The sequence below is a fragment of the Drosophila sechellia genome, chromosome 2L (assembly GCF_004382195.2).
Source record: "Drosophila sechellia strain sech25 chromosome 2L, ASM438219v1, whole genome shotgun sequence".
Lineage (NCBI taxonomy): Eukaryota > Metazoa > Arthropoda > Insecta > Diptera > Drosophilidae > Drosophila > Drosophila sechellia.
The window spans coordinates 23,945,691-23,963,229 of record NC_045949.1 but is presented as its reverse complement, the minus strand read 5'-3'; the positions used below and the strand labels follow the sequence as shown (position 1 = coordinate 23,963,229).

Sequence of the window (17,539 nt, the reverse complement as noted above, 5' to 3'; positions counted from 1 at the left end):
AGAGTCTTTGCATAAAGTTGAAAGTAGAAGGCGAAAGAAGAGACGAGAAAAACATAGGCGCACAGGCATTGATTGCTACTACGAGTCAGCAACGAAACAACGGTAAAAGAGATAAACCAAAAACGAAATGCTATAAATGCGACAAACATAAAGAAAAATTGTCGCAGCAGCAGCGCGGCAATTGAGAATGGAGACAAAACGGAACACAAGCAATGCTCTTTGCTTGGCTCTCTGGACATGGATGGATTTCATCGTTCGATGTGGTGTCTAGACAGTGGCGCTACCAGCCACATGTGTTGTCAACGGGAACTATTTACGAATTTCCAAGAACTCAATGAGAGTATAGGACTGGCTGGCGCGGGCTACCTCAAAGCAACGCGAAAAGGCGACGTAATATTGCAAACAGACATTTGGGTATTAAAATTGATCAACGTGTTGTTGATGAATTACACAAGTTTAATGGAAATTTCGAAAAAGAAACTGGTGACTGGAATGGAAAAAGTAGATGTTTCAAACAAGGAGCCATGTTAGACGTGTATGATGAGTAAAATTCACGTGAAGCCGTTTCTACATGAATCTAAGAATCGAGCGAAGGAGCTGTTGCAGCTAGTGCATACCGATGTATGCGGTCCATTTAGAACAAGTACGCTTGGTGGGTCGAAATTTTTTCTGACATTCATCGACGACAAATCTAGGCGCATATTTGTGTACTTTTAAAACGGAAGGATGAGGTATTCGAAAAGTTTGTTGAATTCAGGTTGTTGAATTCATTCGGCATTCATTCACACGGCACCGTGTACGTAAACAAGGCATTTGATGGATGGAATAATACGACGGCATATACATATACATACATGGTTGAGATGTCAAGATGTCTTCTGGTGCAGTCTGGACTTCTGTGAGGCATTGTGGGCCGAGGCAATTTACACAGCCGTGTACTTGCGCAACCGGTCACCCACAAGTGCGCTCGCAAACATGACACCTATGGAAGCTTGGTCGGGTAAGAAACCTGGTATAAATCATCTAAAAGTCTTTGGATCCATTGCAGTGGCGTTAGACAAGGGCAAACTAAAAGGCCAATTTAAACAGAAAGGAACAGAATATTGGCGTATCGGCTGTATGACTCAGAGAAGCGGAGTGTGATTGAAAAGAGAGATGTCCTTTTCAACGAGAGTGACAATGTGTCTCGGCAAGCTAATGCTGAGATTGGTGGTCTCCGACTGGCAGTTGGGTGAAAGTCAAAATGAGTCGACAATTAGCACAGGCCGTATTCATGCAGAATATGGGGGAGCTGAGAACATCGTAAACGACGGTGATGCGGACAGGGACGAGAATGATCATATTGACAGAGCTACCAAGGATTCAGATGATGAGAGTGCAGAGGACAACCCTGTACGGGTTGGACCTGGTAGGCCGAAACTAATAAACACGGGCAAACCTGGACGACCAATAAAGCAGCACTATTTACTTGGTGCTATGGTTGCAAGAGACGTACCAATTCCATTGACGTACGCAGAGGCAATGAAGTGCGAGTATGCCTCCCAATGGCGTGAAGCGATGCAGTGTGAATATGATGCTCTGGTATCTAACAAGACATGACAGATCGCAGAATTGCCGAATACCCATAAGACGATTGGGTGCAAGTGGGTATACAATATGAAGCGTGATCATGAAAGCTGTATTGATCGATTCAAGGCACGTCTAGTTGCCTAAGGCTGTTCGCAAAGGTATGGTGTGAACTACAAGGAGACGTACTCGCCGGTGTGCAGATTGGAGAGCATACGACTTGTTTTGGCGATGGCGGCGGAAATAAATCTTTATGTACACCAAATGGATGTATGCACGGCATACCTAAACAGCGACTTATCAGAAACTGTATATATACAACAACCAGAGGGATATACAGTAGGCAACAAACCTAGACAAGTATTATTTTTAAAGAAGGCCATATTTGGATTGAAGCAATCTGGAAGGGCATGGAACAATAAAATGGACAATGTGTTACGGTCAATTGGTTTTTGTCCAATGAGCAATGAGCCCTGTCTATATAAAATGAGTGACAAAGGTAACTTGGCAATAATATTGGTTTATGTTGACGATTTCATTATAGCAAGCCAGAACAAAGAAGACCTCATTAACCTAAAAGCATCGATCTTAAATGCGTTTGCGTCTGCAATCGTACTTTTCTGTAGTTGCCACCTATGCTGTCCCGTGACATGTTTATTGCAGCCCATAAATAGAACATATTTATAGTTTGCCTACTTATCATGTCTAAACACATATTTAGACACATGTGATAGTCGGTCCCTTTTGTAAAGTTTATTCCGGGCTCGCATTTTCAGTTTCCTTTTTTAAACATTCTCCTGCATTTTGGTAAGATAAGTTTCGGCGTTCCATTTGCTGGGGTGTCTTGGAGTTTTCAAAATCACTAACAAGAATTCCTATCTTAGACGCCATCCACTTGGTATGTTTAGAAATAAATTGGGCTAGTTGTCTGTTACACTCGGTCAGTCCAAATGTCCAGGAGGACGCTATGTCTGAACTCGAACTTACCTATATAAAATCAAATTTTTAAGAAAACGAGCCAAAATGGGCAAAATATATTACTTCACTGTCAAAGACAATAGTTAAAGGTACAAACTGACGTTTTTAACTTTTGTCAGAAATTGTCAGAAAATTAGTTATACTCCACGAAACACAGGGGACACGTTAGAATTTTCTATTAAGATACACATAAATTGGATGTCACACAACATAAAAACAGTACAACTATACATACATTACCTACATACGTCAAAAACATCACACCTTGGCATTTATTTTCCATATTTTACTATAATTTTTGGATGCGTATTAACGATCGTACTACGTCCAAAGGTAAGCAAATAATTTTTCGGGAATTGCATTCTCTCAATCAGCTTTTTAACACTTCACCTTTAAAAGCTCATACAACGAATTATTGAAGCTTTCGGTCAATTTTATTTTTGGTTTTTATTTATATGATTAATTTTCTATTAGAAAATAATTGCTAAAGGATGATATATTGACATAAAAATGTAGACTTTATGCAAAAAAAAACGACTTCTGGATCATATTTTGTTTTCTAAATTAGTGTATTATGGTTGTGCCGTTGAATGTTATTGAATATGGACCGTCTAAATGAGAATTGTTTAGAATATTATATGCATTTATTAGAATGAAATCTATTTTTATTTTAGTGAAAATAGATTTCTCTCTCTCATTTAGTAAGAGGGTAAAACATGTTTTATTTTTACTTAAAATACCATAGTTATTAAAAGTTTATTCTTAAAACTAGATATTTCATAAAAAGTATTTTCGCATTCTGCGACCTGATTACTTATTAGTAATTTTCCATCATGAAATGGATTGGGCATAATGAATTTCGCATCTATCAGTTATTGATATTGATATAAATAATTAAGAGTTCTTTATGTAGTGCAATTTTGAATACACAGATATCCATGGAATCTGCAATAATAACAGGCTCTTGTTGCGGATTTAATATTTCTTTAATGTCCTTATTATTTAACATTTTTGTGTTAAATACGTCAATTTTTGCCAGTGCAATAATATCAATTATGTTTTCAAGTCGAATGTTAACAATCGTAAACGATGTTTTTGTAACGGCAATTCTTGATCAATAAAAATGTTTTTAAAATGATCAGAAAGTGATTTTATCTCGCTAAACAATTTGGGATTGATAATAAATTGTTGTTTATTGTTTTCGAAGTCATTGCGATCCGGAGTTCCAGCTAACCATTTTCAAAGAGTGCCTAACTCATTTATTCCCCTTTTTGATCTAGTTGATAACAGCTGTGACAAAACAATTCGATTAATTGTAGTTTGTAAGTTATTTCCCATTGTGACCTTTTGTTTGTATCCTTTTTAATGTATCCTGATTATAGATCGATTATTTCTTTAAAAACTGTTGAATATATATAATGAGCAACGGTGTATGTAAGAATCACTCAACTACTTGTGTAAGTTATCATAAGTAAGGTCAATTATACTGAACTGAATGCTAAGTCAGTATCCGGTTCGAATCTATTGCGATAAATCAGCGGATTTTGCGGTTACTGTAAACGGACCCCCACAGGCGCAGCGTTAGCATTCTGGACGTGGTGGAAATAGCGGCAGAAGTGCCGCTATAAATATTTGAATATGAAATTGTACTTTAGTTTTAGACAGAGCTCAAAAGGGATCAGTCGTATTCTGATGCACTTAATAAAGAAGAATAATTATTATTTGAATTAACATAATAATTGTTTAATTTGTACTCAAACACTCAAGTTGCCTGCGAGCAACGGTTAATTCCTTTTTGAGTTTTTTCGCTACTGATCGGCGATTACTACTTGTTCGCATATTGTTACGCTGCCTGCGTGCAGCAAGCATACATAATTTGAGTTTAGTTACCAATATACTTCTGTGCTGTAAAGACGCATAATAGGTTATGGGCCCAGACATGAGTTTGGTGCGTTAACTCGAGTGAATTTGTCTTTACGAAAAAGAAGATTCGGATAGTGAATTTGTCTTTACGAAAAAAAGAAAATTCAAAATGAGTATTACGGTCAACATTGATAAGCTCGATGAGAGCAATTATGACATTGCACTGTCACACTTCCTTTTTTATTTTTCTCTTTAATAATTTATTACAATAATACTAAACAAAGTAATTCCTGGAAAAAGATTATAGAGAAGAAAACTTCCCTGGAAATTATGGGAGAATTTAAATAAATCCTTTGTTCCTTCTCGTAAATATATATCTAGCAACCAGTATCATTTAACCCTTTAAATCAAACTTTCTTTTTTTTTTTTTAGTTATAAATATTGTTATTAATTATTAATAAACCACGAATACAGAAAATATGATTTTCTGAAAACTTAAATACTGATTTGGCTGATGTTTCTCCCGACGTAGGGTAACAAAGGGACCATGCTCTTAAGGAAAGTGGTCATAGGTATGGTAGGCCAATCCGCGAACACGATTCCACCGGTGTTTCGCAGTCGATGAATTCTCAAGCTTTTCCTCCTGTTCTAGAACTGTCCCCTTCCAAATATATTAATTTGCTTCCTCCGATTTTGTATACTAGCTCCTCTATTTTGTTGTTGTAAGCACGATCAATTTCTGGATCTTATTCATTAATGTATGTAAAGAAAAGATATCTGTACAAGCAAGACCACCACACCCAACGCCATGAGCTAGAGCCGGCCTTTAAAGCCTGCACCAGCAAGTACAGGTACTCTCGTCTTCCATCCCTTTATTTCGTCGTTACACGTTACACTAATTCGAGCGTCACACATATACACGTTCTCGTCTTTTGTTTTTACTCATACAAACAAGCAAATTCTATTTTTAGATTACGCTCTCAGTATAAGCGAGCGGGCATAAAGCATTTTTGGCCGTCACTAAAAAGTGGCTGCATAGTGCCAAACCAAAGACACTAGAATAACAAGATGCGTAACGCCATACGATTTATTGGCACGCGGCTCCAGGCTCTCTCTCTTTTTGCTCGAGAGCGGAGAGCATTGATAGCAGACAACTGTATGTGTGCACACGTATGCTCATGCGTATTGCTTTTGCAATAAACAGTTTTCATATATTTATTTATTTTATAAATTTTTATTTTCTACTATTCTGTTTTTTTGAAATATTTATTTCTCAATGTAATGTCTTCTTTTTGGAAAATTTATGTTTTAAATTACAGTAGTTATAATAATTTGCTTTAATTATTTAGTATATTTATTAAGTCATTTGACTTAATGTGATGTATGTAAATGAACAATTTTTATTGTTTAAAATGCACATTAGATTCAGTTGATTTTCAGTTTCAGTTTTGTTTTTATATTCTGATTTGATATTTAAAAAAACGCGCAATTTCATCATATTTCTAACGAAATTAGTAAAAACTCCCCAAATATGAAAATTCGTTTCTTCGATTAGAATTGATTTCGTCCCGAAAATCGTCTTCTAGCACAACACGCACACATATACGCGTTCTCGTCTCTTGTTTTTACTCACACAAGCAAGCAAATAATATTTTTAGATTTCTTACTCTTTTAGCGTAAGCGAGCGGAAAGAGAGCAATTTTGGCCGTCACCAAAAAAGTTGCTGCATAGTGCCAAACCAATGTATGGCCGTTACGCATCTTGTTATTCTAGCGCTTGTTGCTTACACAATAATAATTCCCCCCCCCCCCAAAATGGCCAAAATATTTTTGTTATATCAATAGAAATTTACAAGACTAGTTTGGTGCGGTTAAAATGTTTTCGGCATATTGATAACTTAAAAAAAAATAAATCCAATCTTGGTTGTATTAGCCCTAATATAATTGGAAACATTTAAACTTATCATAGTTGTAAAACCCCGCTCGCACTTGACGTCCTCCAAAAAAACGCCCATTAAGGTCCACTACAGCTGCAATGAAATATATAACCTAATTATTTGCCAAACAAAGTTCACATATATATAAAAACCTTTAATGGCACTTTCGATGCGCCTAAACTCTACGAATATTTTAACTGCATCTTCTGGAACAGTTCCGAACGATTCGTGAATGATGACACTGTTCACTTCCCCGTACTTGGTGTTGCATTCGTCTTTTACCTCGGGTTCCAATTCTTCGTCAACGTCCCCGGGTCCAACCATGTTGCGCAGAAGAACAACCTTGCTTGGTGATTTCATAATCTCCGTAATGCTGTCACCACTCTCAGACGCCGTGCCTACCATCTGGGGAGGAGGCATGGCCTTGTGGCTAGGACTTGTTCCTATTTGGGAGCAAATAGCAGGTGGCGACAATGCCAGGGGTGGCAGAAAAACGTCTTTTTCGTGTATGATCCGTCCACCACGTTTGGAAGTTTTCTCTACTTGAAGAGCCATTGCCATGCCCTGCTCCGATTTTCCGAGGCCTTGACCATCCTTAAACCCATATTTAGCCATAATTTTGGCGGCCACCGAGCTGGCAGAATACGGCATTGTATTAGTGGCTTCACAACCACTATCAATAGAGATTTCTTGGAGGGAAGGAGGGGGAGCGATTGTGGCACCACCCTGTTTAGCTACAGGGCCCGGAGATGGCAAGTATGTGTCAGCATTGTTTTGCCGCTGGCCAAACCCGCTGAGCTTCAGATTCTGGCCTGAGACTTCTTCTCTGTAAACTTCTCGACGACCGACGCGTCCACGTTTCCGATCTTTTTCTTTGTCCTCTCGATCTTCTCGATCACTTACGCCTGCTCGAATATTGTCACTGCCATTACTTTTCTCTTTAAGTTTTTCATATTCATTTGGCCATTGCGGATCGTATTCATCAGTAACGTCCCAGCCACCACTGTTTATACTTTCCAGTATGGATGGTAGGGCTTTGCCACTTATTAATGGCTTGGATAAAACTGTAGTAATTGGAGCAAAACAAGTAACTTCTGGCTCTGCAAGGCGTTTGGACCTTAGATTAACCACTGGCGTCATAAGCTGCATAGGGTGTATTCATAATTGTATAGTCTATTTCAGCCGATTGTATACTCACTGGCTTTTTGACAGCCATTTTTAATGCCAACTGGGTCTGCAACATTTTTATTCCCGAAGACCATCCATCAATCTGGCTAGATCGAGCCCTCGTATCAATGCCGTCATACAAATCCATTAACAAATATATCAAAAATAGCACCACCTTAAGATATTGATAACTACGAGCATCACAATGTTTTTATTTATTTTCAAAGTCCGATAGATTTAATGACTATCAACTGTTCGACTTAATATCCGATTCACACAGAGCCATATCACTACAAAAAAAGGATGTCCTATCGGGCAAGAACAGGTGAGCTATAATAATAAAATTTTTACAGATACACTGTTTATAAGCATATTTGCAATTCTATAATAATATTTAAAAATATTTCATTATAAAAAAAATAAACCGCATGCGTCTATTTTATGTTGAAACTTAAGTCAATTACATGGGTAATCTGTTTTTTATTTCACTGTTTTACTAGGTGTTATATTTGCTTCTAAGGCATAGTCACAGTTATTAGAGTCTATAATTTACACGCTAAATATTATTGATATTGATATAATAACAAGTCGTATTTCCCTATTTTTTTTTGCTTACAAAATAAATAACTTGAAAAAAGGCAATTGATTACCTTTGTACAATAAGGTACTACTATCATGGAATACATAGGAACAAAAAACTTTAAACGCTACCAAGCTAGCACAATGTTACTTATTTTCAGTAGATTGTTCTTGGAGCTTAAACAGAATAACTGTGTGTAAAGGTTTCCAATAGTTCACACAAGTTAAACTTTTGAAAACTAATAAAAGCATAACAAGCATAAAATTTTGCCCATTCTAAATTTTATGATAAATTATGATCGAGAGATCCAGTTAGATCGTCGTCTGTTAAGCCGAACCAATTGTTGATTTTGTATTGGTTTGAGTAGCGATAAAGTGTGGAATAGTAATGTATAGAGTATATGGAACAGTAATGTATAGTTACTGGATGTCTAAAACATAATAAATCGACTAGGGAAGTACAGGAAGATTCTTGCGAGGAATCTGCTTTTCGTAAGTTTTGCATATCTGCATTTTTATTATGCCATTTAAGGAGATTTGTAGATTAGCGTTGATCAAGATCATATGAAATTGCCAATGGAGTGATGCATGTGGCATAGGCACTGCCAATGTCTGAACAAAGACATTAGAATATCAAGATGCGTAACGACAAATTGGTTATTCACTATGCAGCCACCTTTTCGATCATGGCCAAAAATACTCTTACTCCGCTGGCGTAAAATTTAGGGTGTAAAATCTAAAAATAGAACTCTTTGCTTTTGTGTGTTAAAAGAATAAACGAGTTAGTACGTTAGTTAGTGTACTTGCGCTAGAATACGATTTCCGAACCGATATTAATTTGATCTAAGAGGCAAAGTTACATATATAAAGTTTTCGTCAATTTCGTTGCAAAATTATTTAAAAAATTAATGCCTTTTATTTTTAAATGTGGTTTAAACTATTAACTACCGTTTACTTTTATATATTATTGTATATAATTAATGTTAGTAAAATGGTACTGCAGACATACTTTAATATGAGACTGTGAGCATCATAACAGAATTAAAATTAAGTTCATTTTTTCAACTAATAAATTGAATAAAGTTTCGATCGGAAATTGTTACCTTGGCATCGTGTCTCCTCTAATTTTTCACACGTCGCAAGCTGAATACTGTGAGGAGTCTTAAAACTCCCAAAAAATCCAACTCAGGAGAGCTGCTTAGCAACAGCAAAGACGGCTGGAATGCGAGCGTTGCCGAAGGCGGCCAGGCCGAACAGGAAATTATGGACCTTGGACCCCGACAAAGCGGAGAGACCGTGAACGAACGGTACTGCCCTGGACATTTGACGGCCAAGGGCACGGAGGTCGAACGGTGCAGCGGAAGCACAATTCGAGGCAGCCAGCTAGAAAACGCGGAGAGCTATACCAGGGAGTCGACAAGAGATCCACGAGTGAGAGCGGAAAGAAAGTAAGAGGAACGCGAACAGTCAACCCGTCAACCAATGATAAACGCGCACCTGTCGATAAGTAACGGTCAGTGAGAACGCTTAGGACGCAGAAGGGAATCAGCCAGTGAGCGGACAGATATGGACAATCACTCCAGGCGAATAACGGAGTAACGCAGAGTTCCACGGAGCAGGATAACACAAGGACCTGGCGTGGTCAGAAGGGATAATTGAGTCAGTGGTCGGCAAAGGTGGTCCCAGGCCGAGCGTTACCTTATCCCGTGGACGATACACCCTGCCGCGTTTGCGCCTCACCTACCGCCACTCGTTAAGATTGCTGCCACCCCCCAAATGTCGCAACTGGCTGAGTGTCTCGCCAACTAACCAGTATAGAAGAAGAAACGAATTTACATATTTGGAGTTTTGGCCAATTTCGTAGCAATATGATGAAATAAAATAATAATTAAAAATTCAAGACATTTTAAAGACTGTTATAATTTTCAATTTTTTTAAATTCCTTTGTTAAAATCGCCGCTGGAATTAGTCACCGTTTACATATTTATATTTATGTTACTAATTAATTATATGTAATATATGTAATACTCGGTACACAGGGAACACCTCGGGGAGGCCATTACAATTGTAATGGGGTCCTATATATATATGACCTTCGAGATTATTGTCCATCTCTTATCGCAAATACTATTTGCGCTATATTTCCGTATTTTACTATTTAAACAAAACGACTCGATTATATAGCGAAAATTCAAAAACTCGGGAGCTCTGCATATATTCAACTTTAAGCAAACGGATTAAGAGAACTTTAAAGGATAATCAAAAAGTTGGCGCGCTTATCCTCCCAGCCAAAATTGCGCGTTATTTAAAATATCCAATTGGAATATAAGAAAATAATTTAACTGAATCTAGTTTGAATATTAAATAATAAAAATGGATAATTTACATATTTACATATTTACATTATTATTAAGTTAAATGAAATTAAAAATATATTAAATAATTAAAGCAAATACAAAGAAAATTATTATAACTACTCTACTTAAAAACATACATTTTCCAAAAAGAAGACATTACATTGAGAAATAAATATTTCATAAAAGTAATACGTAGTAGAAAATAAAAATTTACAAAATAAATAGAAATATGAAAACTGTTTATTGCAAAAGTCATATCTTGACATATCGTAATAAGACAATCAATCATTGTCTTATTAATTTTTCACACGTCTCAATTTAAATAATAAGACGTTAAGGCAATGCAAAACAGGAATTTTTTACATGGTACCAATTGATCAAAAATTATATTGATTTAAAATTCTAAGAAGAAGGGCATATTTTGTCAAATTTACCACGCATGAGAATACGAGTGCGAATTAAAGTTGTTACTATTTAATTATTCAAAAAAATAGATTTTATTTTTTATTATTCAAAATTTATTCGGTATTAGACTTTTTCACTTTTAGTATTACAGGACAGGTAGCTTACGACCTCGTCCCGATTCAGACTGATCTTCTCATTCTTAATCCTGATCCAATCAACCTCGGCCAGAAGCTTTTGACTCGAGCTTTTTGAACTTTTAGTTCTGTTTAGGATAAAAGTTTTATGCTGAAGCTATTTTACAGCATTGTGAAATTGAAAGATGCTGACTGATGCAGATTTGATTAAAGCGCAATAAGTTGATCATGGCTTGGTCTCCAAGTGGAGATTCTGTTCACTTTATTTTTTTGGTTATTTATCGGGGTGCTAAGTGTTGGGCATAGGCTGAGATTGGAGTTTGAAATTTGTTTGTTAACAGGGGCAGATTGCTATATTTACGGGTTGGATAACTCTACTTCTAAAATGATGCGCCCGCTTCATTATGAATTTCGCTTAAACGTTCTCTTAATTCTGTTAAAAAATCTTTTTCAGTATTTAGATTTTCTAGTTCTGGCCGTTTTTGTTTGGTTACAATAATGGTATTTCTGAATTTTATTATTAATGTAGTAATAAAAATGATTAAAATTAAAATAATTAAAACTAGTAATATAAATGAAATTGATATTTTCCAATTGTAAATTTCAATAAATTGGTTTAAAATATTAATGTTGTCAGCAGTAAGTTGTTGGATTTTATTTGTTGGATTTTATGTAATCTGATATTTCCAGATTCTTAAAGTGGTTAGTGGTTATGCACTCAAGTTTTTTTTCTAAATTAGTGTATTGTGGTTGTGCCGTTGAATGTTATTAAATATGGACCGTCTAAATGAGTATTGTTTACAATATTAATTGCATTTATTCTTATTTTTTCTTGTATTTTAGTGAAAATTGATTTCTCTCCATTAAGTAAGCGGGTAAAACCAGTTTTATCTTAACTTAAAATACCATAATTATTAGAAAGTTGGTTCTTAACATCAGATATTTGACAAAAAGTATTTTCGCATTCTGCGACCTGATTACTTATTAGTAATTTTCCATCATGAAATGGATTGGGCATAATGAATTTCGCATCTATCAGTTATTGATATTGATATAAATAATTAAGAGTTCTTTATGTAGTGCAATTTTGAATACACAGATATCCATGGAATCTGCAATAATAACAGGCTCTTGTTGCGGATTTAATATTTCTTTAATGTCCTCATTATTTAACATTTTTGTGTTAAATACGTCAATTTTTGCCAGTGCAATGGTATCAATTATGTTTTCAAGTCGAATGTTAACAATCGTAAACGATAAAACGATAAAATCAATAAAAATGTTTTTAAAATGATTAGAAAGTGATTTTATCTCGCTAAACAATTTGGAATTGATAATAAATTGTTGTTTATTGTTTTCGATTAAGTCATTTATTTTATTCTGTATTTTAATGAACCATTTCCAAAGAGTGCCTAACTCATTTATTCCCCTTTTTGATCTAGTTGATAGTTTCCATACAACCTGTTTCTTATATCTTGTTTTTAGTTTATTCCTTTCTCCATGTTTCTGTACATAAACTACTTACCCTACATGATATTCTTTTTCCTTACGACCTTCATTAACCTCTAACATTTTCTTTTTGGGAGTTTTTTAACATTTGTATTATGTTTTTGTGTTCAATTTTATTATATAGAATGTCAATAGGTTTTTGATTTGTTGTAGAATGAATGCCCCGATTGAACTCTTTTGCGGCTCTAATAATTATTTCTGAATAGTCAATGAGATTAAATTCTTGCAACGAGCTAATTCTGTTAATGTTGAATGTGCCCTTTCAAATTGTCCGTTCTAGGTACTGAGTGTGGGGTCTGCGATATGTAAAGTTAAACCACATCTTTGTGCAAAGGATTTAAAGTGAGCAGAGGTGAAGCTTGGCTCATTATCAGTAATAATTACTTTGGCGTGGAGAAATTGTTGTTGTTGTAATTCCATTACTTTATTCTCGGTGTTTAGTTTATTTTATATTTCTTTTACTACTAGGAATTTTGAATACGCGTCAATAAATAATGGTAAATATGGAGGTGGAAATTTTTTTCTTCTTTAGTTGGAATAGGAGCTTCCCCAATAGGAATTTTATTTGGATGTTATATATTTTCGTTGCTTTAAATAAATAAATAAATTTCGCCAATAATATAATCTATTGATTTTTTTTGTAATTTTCGTCCTCTATGAGCTCGACTATGTGTTTCTTCTATTATTATGGCCTTATCTTCATTATTCTCTACGTCGTGCAAAAATATTTTCGGACAACTTTTTGGTAATATCCGGTGAGGCCTAAAGACCTCTCCAATGTTTTGTGGAATCGGATACTTCATAATTGTGGAAATTTTTTCAGGATCTGTTTAAATTATAAATTGTGAGAAACAATATAATATAAATTGTGAGAAACAATATAAAATAAATTGTGAGAAACAATATAACAAAGAAATGCATTTTCTAATTTAAAGAATTTAGATTTTTCAAGAGATAGGTTTTCATATTTGCTTGTTATAGAATATTATTTATTTGAATTAGATCGGTATAATATTGTTCAGTTGTTGTTGTAAAAATTGTTATATTAGCCTTATAAACATGGTAAGTTTTTCCAACTTGTTCTCTTAATATACCATTCATTGCTCTTAGAAATATTCTAGGTGCGTTTGTTAACCCATATAGTATACGCAAGAATTCAAATTTCCCGTTGTTAATATAAAAGGCTGTTCAATATCAGACTCTTTCATAAAAATTTGGTGAAATCCTGATTGCAAATCAATTGTTGAGATATATTTTGACTTTCCTAAGTTAGATAATATTATTATTATCGACGGATCTTGCGTGTGGTATCTGTCCGGAATTGTGTTTTGGTTTAATTTTTTATAGTCAATAACTAGTCGATGTTTTGGAGTTCCATCTTAGTTTTGACCCTTTTTAGTTACTACTAGGACTGGTGAATTATAAGGGCTTCTATTTGGTCTTATAATTTGCTCTTTTAGCATTCTATTGATTTCACTATTAATGAAATCTGAGACTGACATAGCATAAGGATACTGTTTGCTATAAATTGCCCTATCATTGTCAGTATTTATTTCTCCTCGAATATCTGTTCGAAAAGGAAGTTGCATATTTATATTAAAATACTCCTTTTCAATTTTATTCATAATTTTATTTTCGCTATCTTTTATTTGATTTGAAATTATTTTTAGATTATGAATTTTTTCTTTGTCGGAAAATTCAACGTCGACGTGCTCAGGATTCTTTGATCCCAAGCCATATAAACTTCCTTCGCTCATTACTGTTTCGGTTTTAAATACTTTTTGTTCATTTTTTAGTATTTGTTTTGTATTTTTTTATAATATATTTTTTTAATGGAAGAACATTTTTTTCCTCAATATAACATAACCGTTCTTTTCCTCATTGTCATAATATTCTAGCTTTTATTTTTTCCCATTATATTCCATGATTTTCATTAATAGATTTTCCAATTTTCATTAATAGATTGTACCCAATTAATAAGTTGGATTCTAAACCTTCTAACTAATAAAATAGATGTTTAGCTTCAAATATTGTTAATATATGGTAATATTTTATAATTGAGTATCCATGAACTGTAGATACTCTCCTGTAAGTTGGCAATTCTTTTTCATTTTCATAAATTCCCCTTTTCATAAAGCACGATGTGGCTTCTGTGTCAATTAATATTTTTATATTAATTAGGCATCCCGTGTAGGGCTTTGATCTGAAAAATGATCTTCATCAATGTTATTTATTCTCTGGTGTGGTTAACTAACGGTCCCAGTTGCTGCGAAGCGTCGCGCTCCGACATATATTTGTATATTGGGATATTGATTGTATACAATGAGTGGATGTGGATTGTGTGGTTTTTGCCACTCAGCATATTCTTACTTCTTTGGACAGTGCTAATTATGTGAATACGTCACTTCCCTTCCCTTCAAAAGGTTTCTTATTCTTGAGGTGGCCTTATAGGGTATAATCAAAGACACTAGAATAACAAGATGCGTAACGGCCATACATTCGTTTGGCACTATGCAGCCAGTTTTTTGGTGAAGGCCAAATTTGCTCTCTTTCCGCTCGCTCACGCTGAGAGCGTAAGAAATGTAAAAATAGAATTTGCTTGCTTGTGTGAGTAAAAACAAGAGACGAGAACGCTTATATGTGTGCGTGTTGTGCTAGAAGACGATTTTTTGAGTTATTTGGAGTTGTGGCCAATTTCGTAGCAATATGATGAAATAAAATAAAAATTCCCTGACTATTATAATTTTAAAGTTTTTTAAATTCGTTTGTTAAAATCGCCGCTCGAATACCGCTTACATATTTATAATTCATATATTTATAATTATAATTATAATTTATAATAATATATGCATTGCTCAACAATACATTTTTTATACACATTTGTTTATTATTATTTTTAATGTTTTTAATATTTTTAAAAATAATAATAATAAATATTAATAATAAAAATATAAAAATTGTTAATGCAAAAGTCATATGTGCGAGGAACGAAGTGCGGACACCAGCACTCAACAATCACTGCCTTATTAATTTTTAACACGTTGCAAGTTGAATACTCTAATGACAAATATTTTACTATAAAATCATTTTCGAAATTTATTTTGTGATAGTATGTACATAGATTCAGTTATTACTATTTCTAAGCTTTATTTAAATAATAATAACGTTAAGGCAATGCAAAACAAGAATTTTTCACATGGTGCCAATTGATCAAAAATAATATAGATTTAAAGTCTACGAACTTCTAAGGTGAAGGGCATATTTTTTCAAATTTACAATGCATGGCAAACATGTGCACACATACAGTTGTCTGCTATCACTGTATACGTAGAAAAGAGCTGTTTGCTGTAGCGCTCTCCGCTCTTTCTTTCTTCAACAAAATCGCGTGAGAGCCTGGAGCCACCTCTAGAGTCACGGCGAAAAAATCGTGTGCCAAAAATTCGTATGGCGTTTCGCATTTTGTTATTCTACAGTCTTTGGTATAACTCTTTGTTTGACAATTTCTGACAGAAGTTTTTTATTATTATTAAGTGGGTTTCTATGTGTACTGCGACCCAGTAGGATCTATTTTACTACCCCTTCAGGACTCAAAGATCTCCCTGAAGTCCAATGCACTGTATAAAAGCCAGAATTTTATTGGGGTTCAGGGCTGCAATTGTTTCCCGTGGGACTACATACATGCCCAGGAGTCTGTTCCGCCTGATGGAAAGCGCCGTGCAGTCACATATAATATGTGCAGAGCTCTCCTCCTCCATGCAACAGAAGCCACAGAGTTCACTGTCTGCAATGCCAATCTTATGCAAATGACTGCGAAGTCGGCAGTGCCCCGTGAGAAGGTCAGCTAAAATGCGCACGGTGTTTTTCCCGTGTGTCATTAAGGTCTTGAATCTTTTGTGGTTATATTTACGAAGGAGAATCTTAGACTGCCTGAGTCCTGGTAGGTGTTCCCAGAAGGACAGACGTTTTTCTTCCTCTATTGACTTAAGTAAGCCCAGTACTCTGTGGTGACCAACACCACAGAATGGTTCGGGCCCAATTAGAGGGTTCTCTGCCCCTTTCCTGGCTAGGTTGTCCGCTAGCTCATTTCCCGGGATGTTGTTGTGTCCCGGGACAAACCTAATTGTGAGTTTGTTAACAGCTCCCAGTTTGTCTAGGGCTGTCCTCACTTCATTTACTAGCTTAGATGTTATCTAAGCTTTGCTGAGCGCCTTCATGGCTGCTTGACTATCAGACAGTATAGCAATGTCCTTGCCACGATAGTTCCTTTGCAGATTAAAATCCGCACAGAGTCCAATAGCACAGACTTCAGCTTGAAAAATGCTGGTGTATCTGCCCATTGATTCGTGGTATTTTAACCTGGGGCCTACAACCCCCAGCCCACTTCCCTCGTCGGTGAGGGATCCGTCTGTATACCACTTTATTGTTTGTGGTTTCATAGGGTGTACTTTCCCCAGGGTTGTCCAACTGGTTATATTACTGAGATGAGTGCTGAAGTTCTGAGCGAACCTGTGCTCAGCTGGCATCTCATCCCTTGGTTGCATCAGCAAAAGGGATATCCCTTATTAGGCTTTCAGCATCATTTCTTGTAAGGTTGCAGTCATTTCCTGCTCCCTTCTTATTCTCTTCTCTTATTATTCTCTCTCTTATTATTATTCTCTCTTCTTATTAGGGTGGCTTTCCGTTTCTCTTCAATGACGATATGAAGCGGCGTTACCTCCATTAGTACTTTTAGGGCTGCAGTGGGACAGGTACGCATTGCTCCTGTCATGCATATGCAGGCCATTCTTTGCAGCTTATAAAGTTTCACCTTAGTGGTGCTAAGGCGTGCTCTATCACCCCAGGCTATTACTCCATAGGTTAGTATGAGTATGACCTCTGCGGGTCAGTCTGTCCAGCAGCTCGTCTACCAGCAAGCTCCACAAGAGAGGCAAGAGGACACCCCCTTGGGGGCAACCCCTTGTGGTAGATACTGTGGACGACTGTCCTCCTATAGTGGCCATAGCTCGCCTTGAGGCCAGTAGTGATTTGATCCATCTGCTGGTTGT

General features: G+C 35.6%; 1 protein-coding gene across 2 annotated transcripts; it reads right to left on the bottom strand.

Annotated features, from left to right (window-relative positions):
- Nucleotides 1–6,267: 6,267 nt before the first annotated feature.
- Nucleotides 6,268–7,720, bottom strand: LOC6620234 (splicing factor 45). 2 transcript variants are annotated; one of them, XM_002044406.2, is made up of 3 exons: nucleotides 7,542–7,720; nucleotides 6,496–7,486; nucleotides 6,268–6,436 (listed from the first exon to the last, which is right to left on the bottom strand). In XM_002044406.2, exons 1-3 carry the CDS (start codon nucleotides 7,656–7,658, stop codon nucleotides 6,342–6,344), a joined length of 1,203 nt encoding a protein of 400 aa, XP_002044442.1. In that variant the 5' UTR covers nucleotides 7,659–7,720; the 3' UTR covers nucleotides 6,268–6,341. The 2 variants fall into 2 exon arrangements, with proteins under 2 accessions (XP_002044442.1, XP_032583070.1); XM_032727179.1 differs by having other exon boundaries at nucleotides 6,496–7,443; nucleotides 7,542–7,605.
- Between the last annotated feature and the right edge of the window lie 9,819 nt (nucleotides 7,721–17,539).

Coding starts and splice junctions, on each gene's coding strand:
- LOC6620234 (XM_002044406.2), bottom strand. CDS start 7,658: ATGGATTTGTATGACGGCATTGATACGAGGGCTCGATCTAGCCAGATT. Junction 7,487..7,541: donor AAATGGCTGTCAAAAAGCCA/GTGAGTATACAA, acceptor CACCCTATGCAG/CTTATGACGCCAGTGGTTAA. Junction 6,437..6,495: donor CATCGAAAGTGCCATTAAAG/GTTTTTATATAT, acceptor ATTTCATTGCAG/CTGTAGTGGACCTTAATGGG.